Source organism: Schistocerca nitens, chromosome 6 (genome assembly GCF_023898315.1).
Source record: "Schistocerca nitens isolate TAMUIC-IGC-003100 chromosome 6, iqSchNite1.1, whole genome shotgun sequence".
NCBI classification, from domain to species: Eukaryota; Metazoa; Arthropoda; class Insecta; order Orthoptera; family Acrididae; genus Schistocerca; species Schistocerca nitens.
The window spans coordinates 716,451,820-716,468,773 of record NC_064619.1 but is presented as its reverse complement, the minus strand read 5'-3'; the positions used below and the strand labels follow the sequence as shown (position 1 = coordinate 716,468,773).

Below are 16,954 nucleotides of genomic sequence, written 5' to 3'. Positions count from 1 at the left end.
CTTCCCACTGACACCAACCTGTCAGAACTCCGGAGATGGGAACTTGACCTTCAGTATATTCTCTCTTCCCGTTACCCACCAGGCCTCAACCTCCGCTAACTTCAAGTTGCCGCCGCTCATACCTCACCTGTCCTTCAACAACATCTTTGACTCAGTACTTCCGCCTCGACTGACATCTCTGCCCAACCTCTTTGCATTTACACATGTCTGCCTCTGTGTGTGTGTGTGTGTGTGTGTGTGTGTGTGTGTGTGTGTTTGTGTGTGCACGCACACTCGAGAGAGTGTATACCTGTCCTTTTTTCCCCATAAGGTAAGTCTTTCCGATCCCGGGATTGGAATGACTACTTACCCTCTCCCTTAAAACCCACATCCTTTCGTCTTTCCCTCTTTCCTGATGAAGCAACTGTGGGTTTCGAAATCTTGAATCTTGTGTGGGTGTTTGTGTCTCTATCAACATACCAACACTTTCGTTTGGTAAGTTATCATATATATATATATATATATATATATATGATGATGCGACTCACCAAACGAAAGCGCTGGCACGTCGACAGACACACAAACAAACACAAACATACACACAAAATTCAAGCTTTCGCAACAAAATGTTGCCTCATAAGGAAAGAGGGAAGGAGAGGGAAAGACGAAAGGATGTGGGTTTTAAGGGAGAGGGTAAGGAGTCATTCCAATCCCGGGAGCGGAAAGACTTACCTTAGGGGGAAAAAAGGACGGGTATACACTCGCACACACACACATATCCATCCACACATCCGCTCCCGGGATTGGAATGACTCCTTACCCTCTCCCTTAAAACACACATCCTTTCGTCTTTCCCTCTCCTTCCCTCTTTCCTGATGAGGCAACAGCTTGTTGCGAAAGCTTGAATTTTGTGTGTATGTTTGTGTTTGTTTGTGTGTCTATCGACGTGCCAGCGCTTTCGTTTGGTGAGTCGCATCATCTTTGTTTTTTGATGTATTTTTCCCACGTGGAATGTTTCCCTCTAAGATGTTGTGACTTACCGAACGGAAGCGCTGGCAGGTCGATAGACACACAAACAAACACAAACACACACACAAAATTCAAGCTTTCGCAACAAACTGTTGCCTCATCAGGAAAGAGGGAACTGCTTGCGTCTGTATATGTGTGGATGGATATGTGTGTGTGTGTGTGTGTGTGTGTGTGTGTGTGTGTGTGTGTGTGTGTGCGAGTGTCACCCGTCCTTTTTTCCCCCTAAGGTAAGTCTTTCCGCTCCCGGGATTGGAATGACTCCTTACCCTCTCCCTTAAAACCCACATCCTTTCGTCTTTCCCTCTCCTTCCCTCTTTCCTGATGAGGCAAGAGTTTGTTGCGAAAGCTTGAATTTTGTGTGTGTGTGTTTGTGTTTCTTTGTGTGTCTATCGACCTGCCAGCGCTTTCGTTCGGTAAGTCACAACATCTTTGTTTTTAGATATATTTTTACCACGCGGAATGTTTCCCTCTATCATATATATATATATATAGAGCTGGCAGGTCGAAAGCGCTTTCGTTCGGTAAGTCACATCATCTTTGTTTTTAGATATATTTTTCCCACGTGGAATGTTTCCCTATATATATATATATATATATATGACATAGGCTTTGTCTTTAAATATGTGTGGATGGATATGACTGTGTGTGCGAGTGTATACCCGTCCTTTTTTCCCCCTAAGGTAAGTCTTTCCGCTCCCGGGATTGGAATGACTCCTTACCCTCTCCCTTAAAACCCGCATCCTTTCGTCTTTCCCTCTCCTTCCTCTCTTCCCTGATGAGGCAACAGTTTGTTGCAAAAGCTTGAATTTTGTGTGTAAGTTTGTGTGTCTGTCGACCTGCCAGCACTTTCATTTGGTAAGTCACATCATGTTTGTTTTTGGATATATTTTTCCTACGTGGAATGTTCCCCCCCCCCCCCCCCCCTCTCTCTCTCTCTCTCTCTCTCTCTCTATATATATATATATATATATATATATATATATATATATATATATATATATATATAATGAGCCGAAACAAGATGTGGTAAGGAAAGTTGTATATATGTCAAACAGAGATGAATGAATCATTGTAGTGATGATACAGGTCGCAAATGGAGAAATCCATTGACGTAAATGATTTTGACAAAGGGCATATTGTAATGCCTATAGCTTGGGCACGAGCACCTTAAAAATGGTGAAGCTGGTCTGCTGTTAAAGTATTACTGTCCTGGGCATCCATGGACAGTGGTTGAACGGTGGTGAGCCCATGAGCAGGTGACAAGTATTAGCTGTTCATACCTCACAATAAAACATGGACACTGGAGGCTTGCCCGCTAAGGAAAAGAGATTAGTGGCAAGCTATAGCAGATCTAATGACACACAACAGTGCTAGTGCAGGCACGAGTGTTTTGGAGCACTCTATGTGGTACGCACTGTTGAACATGGGATTCCACAGCAGATGACTCTCCAAGTTTCACATGGTGACCCAATGACAACAGCAAATGTGATTAGCCTGGCCACAGGATTAGTGAGATTGATTGTGGATCTATTGCAACATGGTTGGATGAATTACATTTCTTGTTACATCATGTCAATGGACGTGTCCAGATAAGCTGTCATCCAGGTTGACTGCTGTTCAAAACCAGCACTATGCCAAGTACACAGCCTGGTGGGGCCAGTATTATCATATTTACTCAAATCTAAGTCAAGCTTTTCTTCCGGATTTTGTAATCCAAAAAACCGCCTGCGGCTTAGAATGGAGTGCAAAGTAAGCGGAAGTTCTGAAAGATGTTTGTAGGGGCCGCCACAACTAACTTCTGTTGTCGAAAATATGTAGCACTACACAGGCATGCTTTGCAGGAACAAAGATAAATACTGGCACCAAAACTTCTGCGTCAGTAAATAAGTTTAAAAAAAAAAAAAGTTAGAAGATGAGCTTTTTTCACCGCCCCGAGTTTTGACCACTGCATTTTCATACATTATCCAGTGAAGTAAATAGAAATTCCATATTGTTCATCTTCAAATGTAGCAGCCTTTCAAATATTCGTAGCAGAAAAAATAAATTTCTTTTAGGATTGTTGCACGAGTTGATATGCTGCGGCTCATTAAGATTTCACGTAGTGGCACCTATTGTTTCGTGGAATTTTGTGAAGTGCTTGTTGGTGTTAATGTACCATAATGAAGCGCTTTCATTATAGTGCCAAATTCAAGAGGGGAGTTATTTGATGAGAGCAATGTCAGGTGATGGTGACTGCAGAGACAAATTATTTGAATGTTCAAGTAGCAGGAAAGCATTTAGTGGGCTAAAGTGTGGCTGATATCATACACTAGAAGTGATTTTAAATGAATTTATTAAGGTACATCATAAGAAATTCCTGCCTGTGAACGCCGAAATTTTAAAAATTAAGGCACATGAAATTGCTAGAGAGCAAAAAATTGAAAATTTTCAGGCTAGTCCTGGATTGATCTGTTTATGAAGCGTTGGGGTTTTTCACTTCGGAGGCGAACTTCAGTTGCACTGAAGCTGCCAAAAAATTATGAAAAAAATCTTGTGGAATTTCAGTGCTTCATAATTAGGCGGCACACAGAAAAACAATACCTTCTTGGTCAGATAGGAAATGCTGACCAAACTCCCCTATATTTTGACATGCCGTCAAATTATATGGTTGACGCCAAAGAAAAGAAAGACATAAGTGTTCTTACATCAGGGGGTGAAAAACAGTGATGTCCATCATGCTTGCTTGCACAGCAGATGGACATAAGAGTTTACCAAAATCAGAAGTGTTTCCAAAAACTGTAACTGTATGAGCAAATGAAACTGGGTGGTTTCCAGAGGACATGGTGCTGGAATGGATTAGGCGTGTGTGGAATCAACGTCCTGGTGCAATGCTTGACTTATGCAGTCTGTTGGTATTAGATGTGTAAACAGGCCATACAACACTTGCAGTAAAATGAAAATTAGAGGAAAGCAAAACGGACTTGGCAGTAATTCCAGGTGGGATGACATCAATTCTACAACCACTTGACATCTGTTTGAATAAACCATTTAAGGACAAGCTTAACCGCATGTACACAGACTGGTTTTCGAAAAGCGACACAACTGACACCAACGGGACATGTAAAACGCACATGTTTGTCGCAAGTGTGCCAATGGATTTATGATGCATGGAAGTGTGTTCCAAATCAGACTGTGCAACAATCATTTATAAAATGTTTGATATCCAATGCACTAGATGATACAGAGGATGATGCTCTGTTTGAAGAAATGAGCAACAAAGAATCAAGTGGTGGTGATTCAGAATCATGACTGATATTTTAAACATTTCGTATAAGATGCATTACAAACCTAATAAAATTTTATTTTAAATTCCAGCATTTACTTTCTAAGTTATTTTCATTCTTATTTTATAAGTGTTGCTATTCTCCATTGCACAGGATAGAAAAGCGTGGAGAGCTGCATCAAACCAGTCTACAGACTGAAGACAACAACAACAACAACAACAACAACAACAACACACTCTGCATTTGAAGTCATCACTAAAAATCTACTACAAAAATCTGACTGGCAAGACTGTTTGGGATGTATGTCAATATGGCCAACTCTACGTTCCGAATTTTTTCCTACCTGTGACAAGAGATAGTTGCTGATAGGAACTTTTATGAATCGTGAATCACATGCAGTATTCTCTTCACCATAAGAATAATACAAATATAAACATTATGCCATGTATTCTTTCATGTTTGCTGCTATCTCATTTAAATCCTGTCTGCCTAATAAACTATGAAAATAGAGTGAGACAACAGCAAACACAGAAGAATATACATATCATGTCATGTTTATATTCGTATTATTCTTATGCTCAATATTGATACAGTCAGAAATGAAGCACGCCAACTGACTAGATTTTTAAATCTTAGATGACTAATTTATGTGCAGAATGTAATGTACTAAAGAGGAATCTGCAAAGATTTTCGAACGGAGAAAAATTTTCACTGCACTCTTGTTCAGAACATCATCTATCATACGCAGTCTATTATTTGGTTCTTGCTGATCATTATCAAAGAAAACAGCAGTCTAAGTAACAACAAATAGAAGTCTCTTGCCAATGTTTCGCTAATGAGACGATTCTCATTTTTTTATATTGTAAGCAGCTGTAGGGCACACAAAAGCAAGTCATACCACGAGCAGTGACGGTCATCAACACTCATTATCAGAATGTGAAAAACAATGCATGACACAGTACAATAATGCATTTTCAGCTTAGAGTGACATAAACACCTATAACAAAGAGAACGGAACTTATCAGATCAAAGAAAAACAAGCAATCGATTCAAACCAGACGAAGCACGTGAAAAAGGAAGGATACCCATATAAATACGGACGGAGCGCCTGACGCATAGCAATGGCTACCTGGTAAAGCTTAACTGCTAAGCTTACAACTCGAACCAAACTACTGTAACTGTACCTTCATCCATTTGACCTAAATTGTGTCTCATGTTAGAAAGGACCAACTTTGTTTCGATTTGGAGGTGCGGCCTAAAACTTTTCTTTCCCCTTGAATTTTGAGTCTCAAATTTCAGGTGCAGCTTAGATTTGGGTATCTTTTTTTTCTTGATTTTGAGTCTTATTTTTCAGGTGCGGCTTAGATTCAGGTGCGGCTTAGATTCAAGTAAATATGGTATACTATGGTGGACACTGACCTGGGCTTCCATGACACCTGTTGGTTGGTTGGTTTGGGGGATTAAAGGGGCCAGACTGCGACGGTCATCTGTCCCTTTTTCCAAAAAATTAAAACCACCCAAAGAGAATAAAAACGAACAGCAGGAAAGACGTCAGATGACACAGGACAAGAAATACTCCTACAGAGATCAGACAAAACAAATTAAAATCACACAGAGTGTGACGGTGGTTGGGCGACCATAGAGAAAAAAAGGAAAAGCCAACCACCGAGAACACATTAAAAACTCAGTTTAAAATCGGAGGCCAAAAGCCAGAATCAACACTAAAAAACAGAAACACTCAGATTAAATGATAAAAACCCCCTGCCCGAATAAAACGCAAAACTAAGCCAGCCATAACAGGGTCATCAGATAAAAGGGCAGGGAGCATATCAGGCAGCGCAAATGTCTGCCTGACCACAGCTAAAAGAGGGCAGGCCAACAAAATGTGGGCCACTGTCAAAGCCGCCCCGCAGCGACATAGAGGAGGGTCCTCCCGGCGCAGTAAATAACTGTGTGTCAGCCGGGAGTGGCCAATGCGGAGCCGACAAAGGACGACTGAGTCCCTGCAGTTGGCTCGCATGGATGACCGCCACACAGTCGTCGTCTCCTTAATGGCACGGAGTTTATTGGGCGTGATCCGATCGCGCCATTCAGCATCCCAAAGCGCAAAAACTTTTCGGCGGAGGACTGCCCGCAAATCAGTCTCTGGGAGGCCAACATCCAGAGATGGTTTACTCGTGGCCTCTTTCGCCAGGCGGTCAACATGTTCATTTCCCAGGATACCGACATGACCGGGGGTCCACACAAAGACCACAGAGCGGCCGCAACTGGCAAGAGTATGCAGGGACTCTTGGATAGCCATCACCAGACGAGAACAAGGGAAACACTGGTCGAAAGCTCGTAAACCGCTCAGGGAATCGCTACAGATAACGAAGGACACACCTGAGCAGGAGCGGATATACTCTAGGGCACGAAAGATGGCAACCAGCTCAGCAGTGTAAATGCTGCAGCCATCCTGCAAGGAACGTTGTTCGGAATGGTCCCCTAGAGTTAGCGCATACCCGACACGACCAGCAACCATCGAACCGTCAGTGTAAACAATGCCAGAGCCCTGATACGTGGCCAGGATGGAATAAAAGCAGCAGCGGAAGGCCTCTGGAGGGACTGAGTCCTTCGGGCCCTGTGCCAAGTCGAGCCGAAGACAATGGCGAGGAACACACCATGGGGGTGTACGCAAAGTGGCCCAGAAAGGAGGTGGAACAGTGAAAACTCTAAGCCCGGAGAGAAGCTCTGACGTGGACCGCAATCGTACAACCAGACCGGGGCCGACGTTCTGGCAGACGGACGACCGATTGCGGGAACAGGAGACGATAGTTTGGATGCCCGGGCAAGCTAAAAATATGGGCAGCATAAGCGGCCAGCAAACGTTGGCGCTGTAACCGCAGGGGAGGGACACCTGCCTCCACTAGTATGCTGTCCACAGGGCTGGTGCGGAAGGCACCAGTGGCAAGTCGTATCCCGCTGTGTAGTATTGGGTCCAATACCCGCAACGCAGATGGGGAAGCGGAGCCATAAGCCAGGCTCGCATAATCCAAACGGGACTGGATTAATGCCTGGTAGAGCCGTAACAAGGTAGATCAGTCGGCGCCCCAGCTGGTGTGGCTCAAGCATCGCAGAGCATTGAGATGCCGCCAACACGCCTGTTTAATCTGCCGAATATGAGGCAGCCAAGTCAACTGGGCATCAAAAAGTACACCCAAAAACCTGTGGGTCCCCACCACAGCAAGTAGTTCGCCATCAAGATAAAGCCGCGGCGCAGGATGGACCATTCGGTGCCGGCAGAAATGCATAACGCGGGTCTTGGCAGCCGAAAACTGAAAACCACATGCTACAGCCCAAGACTGCACCTTGCGGATTGCGCCCTGTAGCTGACGTTCAGCAGCTGCAATGCCAATAGAGCTATAGTAAAGGCAGAAGTCGTCAGCATACAGGGAAGTGCAGACAGAATTTCCCACGGCCGCAGCGAGCCCGTTAATGGCTATTAAAAACAGGCATACACTTAAAACAGAACCCTGTGGCACACCGTTCTCCTGGATGTGGGAGGAACTACACGAGGCCGCGACTTGCACGCAGAAGGTACGATACGACAGAAAATTGCGGATAAAAATCGGCAGAGGACCCCGAAGACCCTATCCATGAAGCATAGAAAGGATGTGATGACGCCATGTCGTATCGTATGCCTTCCGCATGTCGAAAAAGACAGCGACCAGGTGCTGACGGCGGGCAAAGGCAGTACGGATGGCCAACTCCAGGCTCACCAGATTGTCAGCGGCGGAGCGGCCTTTACGGGACCCACCCTGAGACGGAGCCAGAAGGCCCCGAGACTCCAGTACCCAATTCAAGTGCCGGCTCACCATCCGTTCAAGAAGCTTGCCAAGAACGTTGGTGAGGCTGATGGGGCGGTAGCTGTCCACCTCCAAAGGGCTCTTGCCCAGTTTCAAAACGGGGATGACAATGCTTTCCCGCCATTGCGACGGAAACTCACCCTTGACCCAGAGACAGTTGTAAAGGTCGAGGAGGCGTTGCTTGCAGTCCACTGAAAGGTGTTTCAGCATCTGACAGTGGATGCGATCTGGCCCGGGAGCGGTATTAGTGCAAGCGGCAAGGGCACTGTGAAATTCTCACTCACTGAATGGAGCACTGTAGGATTCAGAAGTGTGGGTGCGAAAAGAAAGGCTCCAACGTTCCATCCGCTCTTTAATGGAGCGGAAGGCCTGGGGGTAATTCGCAGAACCAGAACTCGTAGCAAAATAATTCACACAGGAACGATAGAAGATAGACCTGGAGCAGGTGGGGTTGGAGTAGTTATGAGTCGAAAATTGGGGCAGAGAGTGAAGGGATATATACAATATGGAGGAAGGATAATACTTGTCAGTCTGGATACCAAACCTACAGAGACGATTGTGATACAGGTCTATATGCCTATCACAAACCAGGAGGATGAGAAAGTTGAAGCAGTATATGAAGAGTTAAATGGAGCCTTGAGAGGAATCAAAGGAGAAACAAATTTAATAATCATGGGAGACTGGAATGCAATAGTAGGAGATAAAGAGGTACAGCCAGCTGTTGGACGCTACGGCCTTGGTAAAAGGAATGATAGAGGAGACCGACTTATAGAATTTTGTAACAGGAATCAACTGATAATATCGAACACGTGGTTTCAACATCACCCCCGTAGAAGATACACCTGGAAGTCACCAGGGGATAGAGAACAATACCAAATTGATTACATTCTAGTCAAAAATAGATTTAGAAATCAACTAAAAGACTCTAGAGCATACGCAAGCCCAGATATTGTGAGTGATCACAACATGGTTGTTGCGGAATGCCGAGTCAAGTTCAAATGCATAAGGAAGAAAATAGGAAATGGAAAACTGGATATAGGGAAGCTTGGAAACCGTGAGACGCAGAAGGAGTTCCAAGAAAGGGCTAAGGATCTAATTCAACAGCATCCTATAGAGAATGTAGAACAACATTGGGAAAATATGAGAGATGGCCTAATAAAAGCAGCTGAAGAGATAATTGGAAAACAAAAACCTGAAAAGAGGAAGGAGTGGATAACTGATGAAATAATACTTATGTTTGAGGAAAGAAGGAAGCTCAAAAATAATGAAACGGAAGAAGGGAAAACGGCATACCGAGTGCTTAGGAACAAAATCAACAGGAAGCTGAAGCAAGTAAAAGAAAGATTCCTTGAAGACAGATGCAAAGAAGTTGAAGACCTTCTGAAGAAAGGGAACTTTGAATTAGCATACAAAACAGTGAAATGCTTCTTCTCAGGAGGACAAAGGATTAGATGTAATGCCCCAATAAGAGAGGATAATAAGATGGTGTATAATCATGAAGATATAGCACTTACGTGGAAGGAATACCTAGAGAAATTATATGGAGGCAATGTACAAGATGACATGATTGAAAGTGAGGACGAAGTAGATAAAGATGAACTAGGAGACAGCATACTAAGGTCTGAATTTGATCAGGCAATACAGGCACTTAAACACGGAAAAGCACCAGGAATTGACTCATTGCCATCAGAAATCATCAAAGCAGCTGGAACAGAAATAAAAGATAAATTGTATAAATTAATCTGCCAAATATATGATACTGGAGAGCTGCCTGAGGACTTCAAAAAGTGTATTATTGTTCCATTACCAAAGAAAATGCCAGCAAAATCGTGTGCACAATACAGAACCCTCAGCCTAACATCACATGCATCAAAAATTTTGACGACCATCCTCCTCAGAAGAATTGAAGGGAACGTGGAATGCATGCTCACAGAAGACGTTTGGCTTTAGAAGAGGGAGAGGTACGCGAGAAGCCATTATGGCCCTAAGGCTCATAATAGAAAAAAGAATGGAAAAAGGAAAGGACACCTACATAGCATTTGTTGACCTCGAAAAGGCCTTTGATAAGGTTGAATGGAAAAAAAACTATTCCAGATATTGAGGGAAACTGGAGCTACGTACAAGGACAGGAGAACGATATGGAACATATACAAAGAAGAGGTGGCAATAGTGAGATGTGGGGAACATCAACAACAAGCAAAAATTAAACAGGGTGTGAGACAGGGATGTGCACTCTCCCCTGTCCTCTTTAATATGTACATACAGAAAGCAATGGACGAGGTCAGAGAAAAGTTAGGACAAGCTAATGGAATCAGGATCCAGGGAAAAATAGTTGATATGCTGCGTTTTGCGGATGACATTGCTGTCCTAGCGGAAAATGAGGAAGAATTACAAGTAGTGTTGGAGGAAATGGAAAACACTCTTGCTACACGGTACAACATGAAAATTAATAAGTCAAAAACAAAAATCTTAGTTGCAAGCAAACAAAATAATCAAGCAACTACGAATATAAGGCTGAATGGAGAGAAGCTGAAAGAAATACAAGACTTTGTCTACTTGGGAAGCAGAATAACATCAGATGGTCGTAGTAGGAAAGATGTAATAAGTAGAATAAATCAGGCATTCTATAAAAGGAAAGGACTCCTCACATCAAATATGATAAGTCTGTCGTTAAGGAAGCAGTTAACAAAGACCTTTGTTGGGAGTGTGCTTCTCTACGGCAGCGAAACCTGGTCACTTGGAGAGGACGAAAGAAGAAGGATTGAAGGATTCGAAATGTGGTGTCTGCGAAGGATGTTAAAAATTCCATGGACGGCCAGGATGACAAATGAAGAAGTCCTGCAGAGAGCGGAGGAAGTTCCAGTTCTTTGGAAGACGGTCAAGAAGAGGAGAGATATATGGATGGGACACATTCTGAGACATGAAAGTCTTCTCCACACTATAACGGAAGGCCTTGTGGAGGGCAAGAGGGCAAGAGGCAGACCTAGAAGAAGGTACATAAGCCAGATAATGCAGGACCTAGGATGCGGAAGTTTCACGGAATTGAAGAGGCTGGCCGACAATCACACTGAATGGAGAGCTGCTGCAAATCAATCTTAGGATTGGCAACTTAAGAAGAAGAAGAACTCGTAGCAAAATGCTCTGCTAAGCGGTTTGCAATGACGTCGGAGTCAGTAAAACCTGCTCCATTCAGTGAGAGCGCAGGGACGCTGACAGGTGTCCGATAGCCGTAGATGCGTCGAATCTTGGCCCAGACCTGCGATGGAGTGACATGGAGGCCAATAGTGGACACATACCGCTCCCAGCACTCCTGCTTGCCTTGGCGGATAAGGAGGCGGGCCCGCGCACGCAGCCGTTTGAAGGCGATAAGGTGATCTATGGAAGGATGTCGCTTGTGACGCTGGAGCGCCTGCCGGCGATCTTTAATCGCTTCAGCGATCTCAGGCGACCACCAAGGCACAGCCCTCCGCAGAGGGGACCCAGAAGAACAGGGAATGGCAGATTCGGCGGCAGTAACGACACCGGTGGCGACCGATTGAACCACCGCATCGATGTCATCACTAGAGAGAGGCTCAATAGCGGCAGTGGAGGAAAACAAGTCCCAGTCAGCCTTATTCATAGCCCATCTGCTGGGGCGCCCAGAAGAGTGACATGGTGGCAGTGACAGAAGGATCGGAAAGTGGTCACTGCCACACAAGTCATCATGCACACTCCATTGGACAGACGATAAGAGGCGAGGGCTACAGATCGAAAGGTCGATGGCGGAGTACGTGCCATGCGCCACGAGCTGTGCCAATAAGTGCTCAATGGTGGCGCCTCGACCTGTTGCCACTGACCCACCCCACAGAGGGTTATGGGCGTTGAAGTCACCCAGTAACAAGAAAGGTGGCGGCAATTGGACTATCAGTGCAGCCAGGACATGAAGCGCGACATCACCATCCGGTGGAAGGTAAAGACTGCAGACGGTAAAAGCCTGCGGCGTCCACACCCTAACAGCGACAGCCTCTAAAGCTGTTTGTAGAGGGACAGACTCGCTGTGAAGAGAGTTAAGGACATAGATGCAGATGCCACCAGACACCCTTTCATAAGCTGCTCGGTTCTTATAATAACCCCGATAGCCACGGAGGGTGGGGGTGTGCATTGCTGGAAACCAAGTTTCCTGCAGAGCAATGCAGAGGAAAGGATGAAGGCTGATAAGTTGGTGGAGATCAACTAGACGGTGGAAGAAACCGCTGCAGTTCCACTGGAGGATGGTGATGTCCATGGATGAGAAAGGCGTGACGGGACTGGGAAGGCAGATTACGCCGCTGGGTCACCTGCTGCCTCCGATTGAGCACCTGTGCTAGTGCTATCCATGGCGTCTCAGGGACCGGCGAGATCGAGGTCCTCAGCGGATGCCAGAATCGCAGAGCTTGTAGGAAGCGGTGGGATGGGTGCCACCGCAATGTCATTAGCCTTGGGGACTTTCTTCTTCTTCTGCTTCTCTTGCTGTGCCTTCGGTGGTTCAGGCTGGGAGGGCGTCAGTGGGTCAGTCTCAGGGGCAGACGATGACTGTGTGTCCCTACGACCAGGGACCGGCGGTTGTTTGAGCCACTTGCGGCTGTCGGCTTTGGTACCGGTCGGAAATTGCGAAGGGAGGTCCCCAAGGGACCGCTTCCTGGCGAGAGGAGCCGAAGAAGGCTTACGCTTCTCCAGCTGGGAAGGGGGAACTGATGTCCCCGATAGTTGGGTGGGGCGTTGCTCCTGAAGTAGATGGAGCAGGAGCAACAGGGAGTGGAGTGCCCCCCACCATCAAGGGGGCAGGTGTGGTTCTCTGACTCTGAGAGCTAACGGTGTGTGGCGCAGCTATAGGAACTGTAACAGGAGCGACAGTGGCGGCATAAGTGGGCGTCATTCGTACTGGATGCAGTCGTTCAAACTTACGTTTAGCCTCAGTGTAGGTCAGCCTATCCAGGGTCTTGAATTCCATTATTTTCCGCTCCTTCTGGAGAATCTTACAGTCCGGCGAGCAAGGGGGATGGTGCTCCCCGTAGCTGACACAGATGGGAGGCAGGGCACATGGAGTATCAGGATGGGACGGTCGACCACAATCACAACAAATGAGGCTGGAAGCACAGCGAGAAGACATATGGCCGAACTTCCAGCACTTAAAGCACCGCATCGGGGGAGGGATATAGGGCTTGACATCACAACGGTATACCATCACCTTGCCCTTCTCAGGTAACGTGTCACCCTCGAAGGCCAAGATGAAGGCACCGGTTGCAACTTGGTGATCCCTCGGACCCTGGTGGAAGCACCGGACGAAATGGACCCCTTGTCGCTCTAAGTTGGCGCGCAGCTCGTCATCGGACTGTAAAAGGAGATCGCGGTGAAAAATAATTCCCTGGACCATATTTAAGCTTTTATGTGGGGTGATAGTAACACAAACATCCCCCAGCTTTGTACAAGCGAGCAAGGCTCGTGACTGGGCAGAGGACGCTGTTTTTATTAAGACTGACCCTGACCGCATCTTGGACAAGCCCTCCACCTCCCCGAATTTGTCCTCTAAATGTTCGACAAAGAAGAGGCTTCACAGACACAAACGATTCCCCGTCAGCTCTGGTACAGACGAGATACCGGGGCGAATACCTGTCGCTCTCATTCATAGCCTTTCGTTCCTCCCATGGTGTGGCGAGGGAGGGGAACAATTTGGGGTCATAAACGTTACCTTTAAAATGGGCCCTCGAACGCTTAGAGACTCCTGGTGGCTGGCCACCAGCAAGAGAAGATGTGCCACGCTTCATTGCGTGTCATCCACCCTGATGCCACCTACTCCGACCAAGGGTCCTCCCCACGGGCGCCACCCAGCCGCAGCAATAGCCACCTGGCAGGATGGCCATTGCCGGGAGTCCCGATGCCCCAGAGAGATGTGCATCTACTCCTTGGCATACGTGGGGAGTTAACGGCGCAGGCATCAGTAGAGCGATCCCTGTGTTGTCAGGGGGCTACAACCAACAGGGTACATGGCGGCCCCACCACAACGGACTGGCTACTGTGCTGGATGTTAGGTGACATGTGGTCCACGGTCGCCGTCAGTGCAGAAAGTGGCCCTGCACATTGCTTGGCAGAAAGTGCACGCAGGAGCGTATCCATGCCCAAGAGATGTAGAGTGGGCAGGACTGCAACGCAACGACGAATAAGCTGGCGAAAGTTCTCAACGCAAGATGGACACAATGCACCAAGTAAGGCGCCCTTCCCCAATCTGCTCGCTCTTCGGAAAAATTTTGAGATATAGAGGTCAAACCCGACAGGGGACCATCACATAAGGCCGAAACGTTTGAGACTCCTTTTAGTCGCCTCTTATGACAGGCAGGAATACCGCGGGCCTATTCTTACCCCCGAACCCGCAGGGGGACATGACACCTGTGATTGTAATCAAAGACACTATGACAGTGTGGACCACCTGCATCCCTTGATGTCTTCCCTGATGGGGATCTTTGTCACACGGCCAGAAACGTGCTACAATGGTTTGGAAAGCATCATAGTGAACTTATGTTGATGTCTTGGCCATCAGTTTCACCTGTTCTGAGCCCAGTGGAACAGATCTGGTATGCTTTCAGGTGGCAGCTCTGCACCCACAAAAGAGAGGCTCACCATTTACGTGAATTGTGTGACCTGTGCATAGACACCTGGTGTCGCATATGTCTGGAAACCTGCCAAGGACTTTTTGAATCCATGTCACACATAACTGCTGGTGTATTACATCCCAAAGGTGGACTAACACCCTAATAAGCAGGAGGTCATAATGTTTCGGCTCATCAATGTACATTACGATAAGTTTCATCATAAAAATGTTTTTATCTGTTTTGAGTTTATCAAATTCTGTGATGTTAAAGAAATCTGCTACTGTGACACAATGATTTTGAATAATACTCACCAATGATTTTGTAAATGGCCTGACTAAGGTGAACAGAAGTCGATAAAACCACCAGTGTCGAGGTAAATCTGAGCTCACTAAGTTTCCAGGATGCAAAGAATTCACACATACTCCCTTATCTAAGCATCTGCGGGCCAGTTCATTGGCAAACAGAATGTTACAGAGTTTGGAATGATTATAAGCCATCAAAGACCAATAATGACTTCCCGAACTGGGAGACAATTTACTCTGCGAAATATTGTTGAGACACAAATCCGAAGACCTGCAAAAGAAACTTCATATCAGTTTCTGTCTTAAAGTGGATTAAGACAAATGAGTACTTAACACATTGAAAAATTCATACAACTGGACATAGCCGAAACTACAAAGCTTTAAAATAATGGAATGAGGAGATGAAACTAACTAAAGATGGCACTTATCACACAAAAATAAAAATATATTGTACTTAATTTTTAATCACTAGATAGACATTTTGTGACCATTACTTATATATTGAATAATTCTCTGGGAAAATTCACCATCAGCACATTAAGATACATGGAAATACTGTTACTGCTACTTGTAACTTGGAGAAATTAGAACTTCACAGACCATAAATCATCCAATTAAAAATAATGAGTTTTGTCCCCAGCTTTTAATACTCTGTGCTGTTGCAATGACCATCTTTTGAACAGCATGGGGAAATTGCAAAGAATGAAACAAGGTCACAGCAACAACGAAAGAACCAACACATGACTCAGTCCTGAACAGAATTGTATCAGAAAAATGTTTCACACATCACATTATTCAGTAGCCTTTATAATCATATAAAATAAAAAAAACAAAGTTTTCTTTAAAGTTGTTTCTTAATGACAATAGCTTTTACTCAGTTAAAACATTTCTTCAGCTCTGAACCACAGCATCTGAAATTTGTACTATATATGCTCTTTCTGTCCCTTGCTCTTCCTTAACAAAATCTTAAAATGATATATCTGATATCAGATATACTTATGTCAGATTATTTCAATAGAAGGCCAGAATATGTAGTGTTTTGGGATATTTGTAAACATCCCAACACACCACTGGGAAGCCGTCGACAAGAGATGTTCGTGAGTAAGTTGAATAAGGATAAATGTAGTGGGAAAGGGAAACTGTGTGTTTTCCTTTCTTGTATGCAGTGAATGTGGAGCAGTGGTGGAGCCGGTGAGAGGGGGACCAGTAAAAATGGTATTGCAACCACTAGTCGTCTGGGAGTCATTTGGGCCATGATGCAGCAAGTGCCTGCATACGAGAGCCATGGAGTAAATGATGCACCAACAAGGGCATAATGAACATTTGAACAGCAGTGGTTTTTTATCTGTGTTTTGTTTGCTCTCACAGGTCCTAAAGTATGCACGTACAGATGTTTTTCAATGTACTCAAGAGGGTGGTATTACCGTAGCAATTGTTTGTTGTGTAGTTAAAAGAAATAATGAAAATGTTGGGCAAAATATACCCCGTTTGTGGGAATTGTAGCTATTTATTTAGTAGTGCAGTTGAGAGAACTTGCGGAAGCATTCCAGGAATCTTAACTGCAGTTGGATCGACAGGGAGGTGGCACGGAAGGATTGGGACCACCAAACACTACTCTAAGAAGAGAGGATAAAGGTAATACTACTTTCATCTGGTGGTGTATTAGGGTTGGCAAAATATTGCCCAGTTATATCGGCCAGGGATGCAACTTCCCACTAGTGCTGATATAAAACCCACCACAAACCCTACAAAATATACATCAGCAGGAGAAGAGGGAAAAATACACCCCAAATAGGATGGTGCAAAATGGGAAATACATACTGTTGAATAGTTCATATACATTCAGTTGGCAAGAACTGAATGGATATGGCAATGAAAAATAAAGGAATACCTTCTGTTAGTGAAGACACAAAACCAGCATAGTCCTATGG

General features: G+C 45.2%; 1 protein-coding gene across 2 annotated transcripts in view; it reads right to left on the bottom strand.

Annotated features, from left to right (window-relative positions):
* The window catches only part of LOC126262679 (WW domain-containing oxidoreductase), a 196,519-nt gene that overhangs the window by 77,503 nt on the left and 102,062 nt on the right, over positions 1–16,954 (bottom strand). For both annotated transcript variants that reach the window (XM_049959455.1, XM_049959454.1), the window contains one exon: positions 15,033–15,294. In XM_049959455.1, the coding sequence (XP_049815412.1) occupies positions 15,033–15,294 (262 nt within the window). The remainder of the gene's footprint in view (positions 1–15,032; positions 15,295–16,954) is intronic.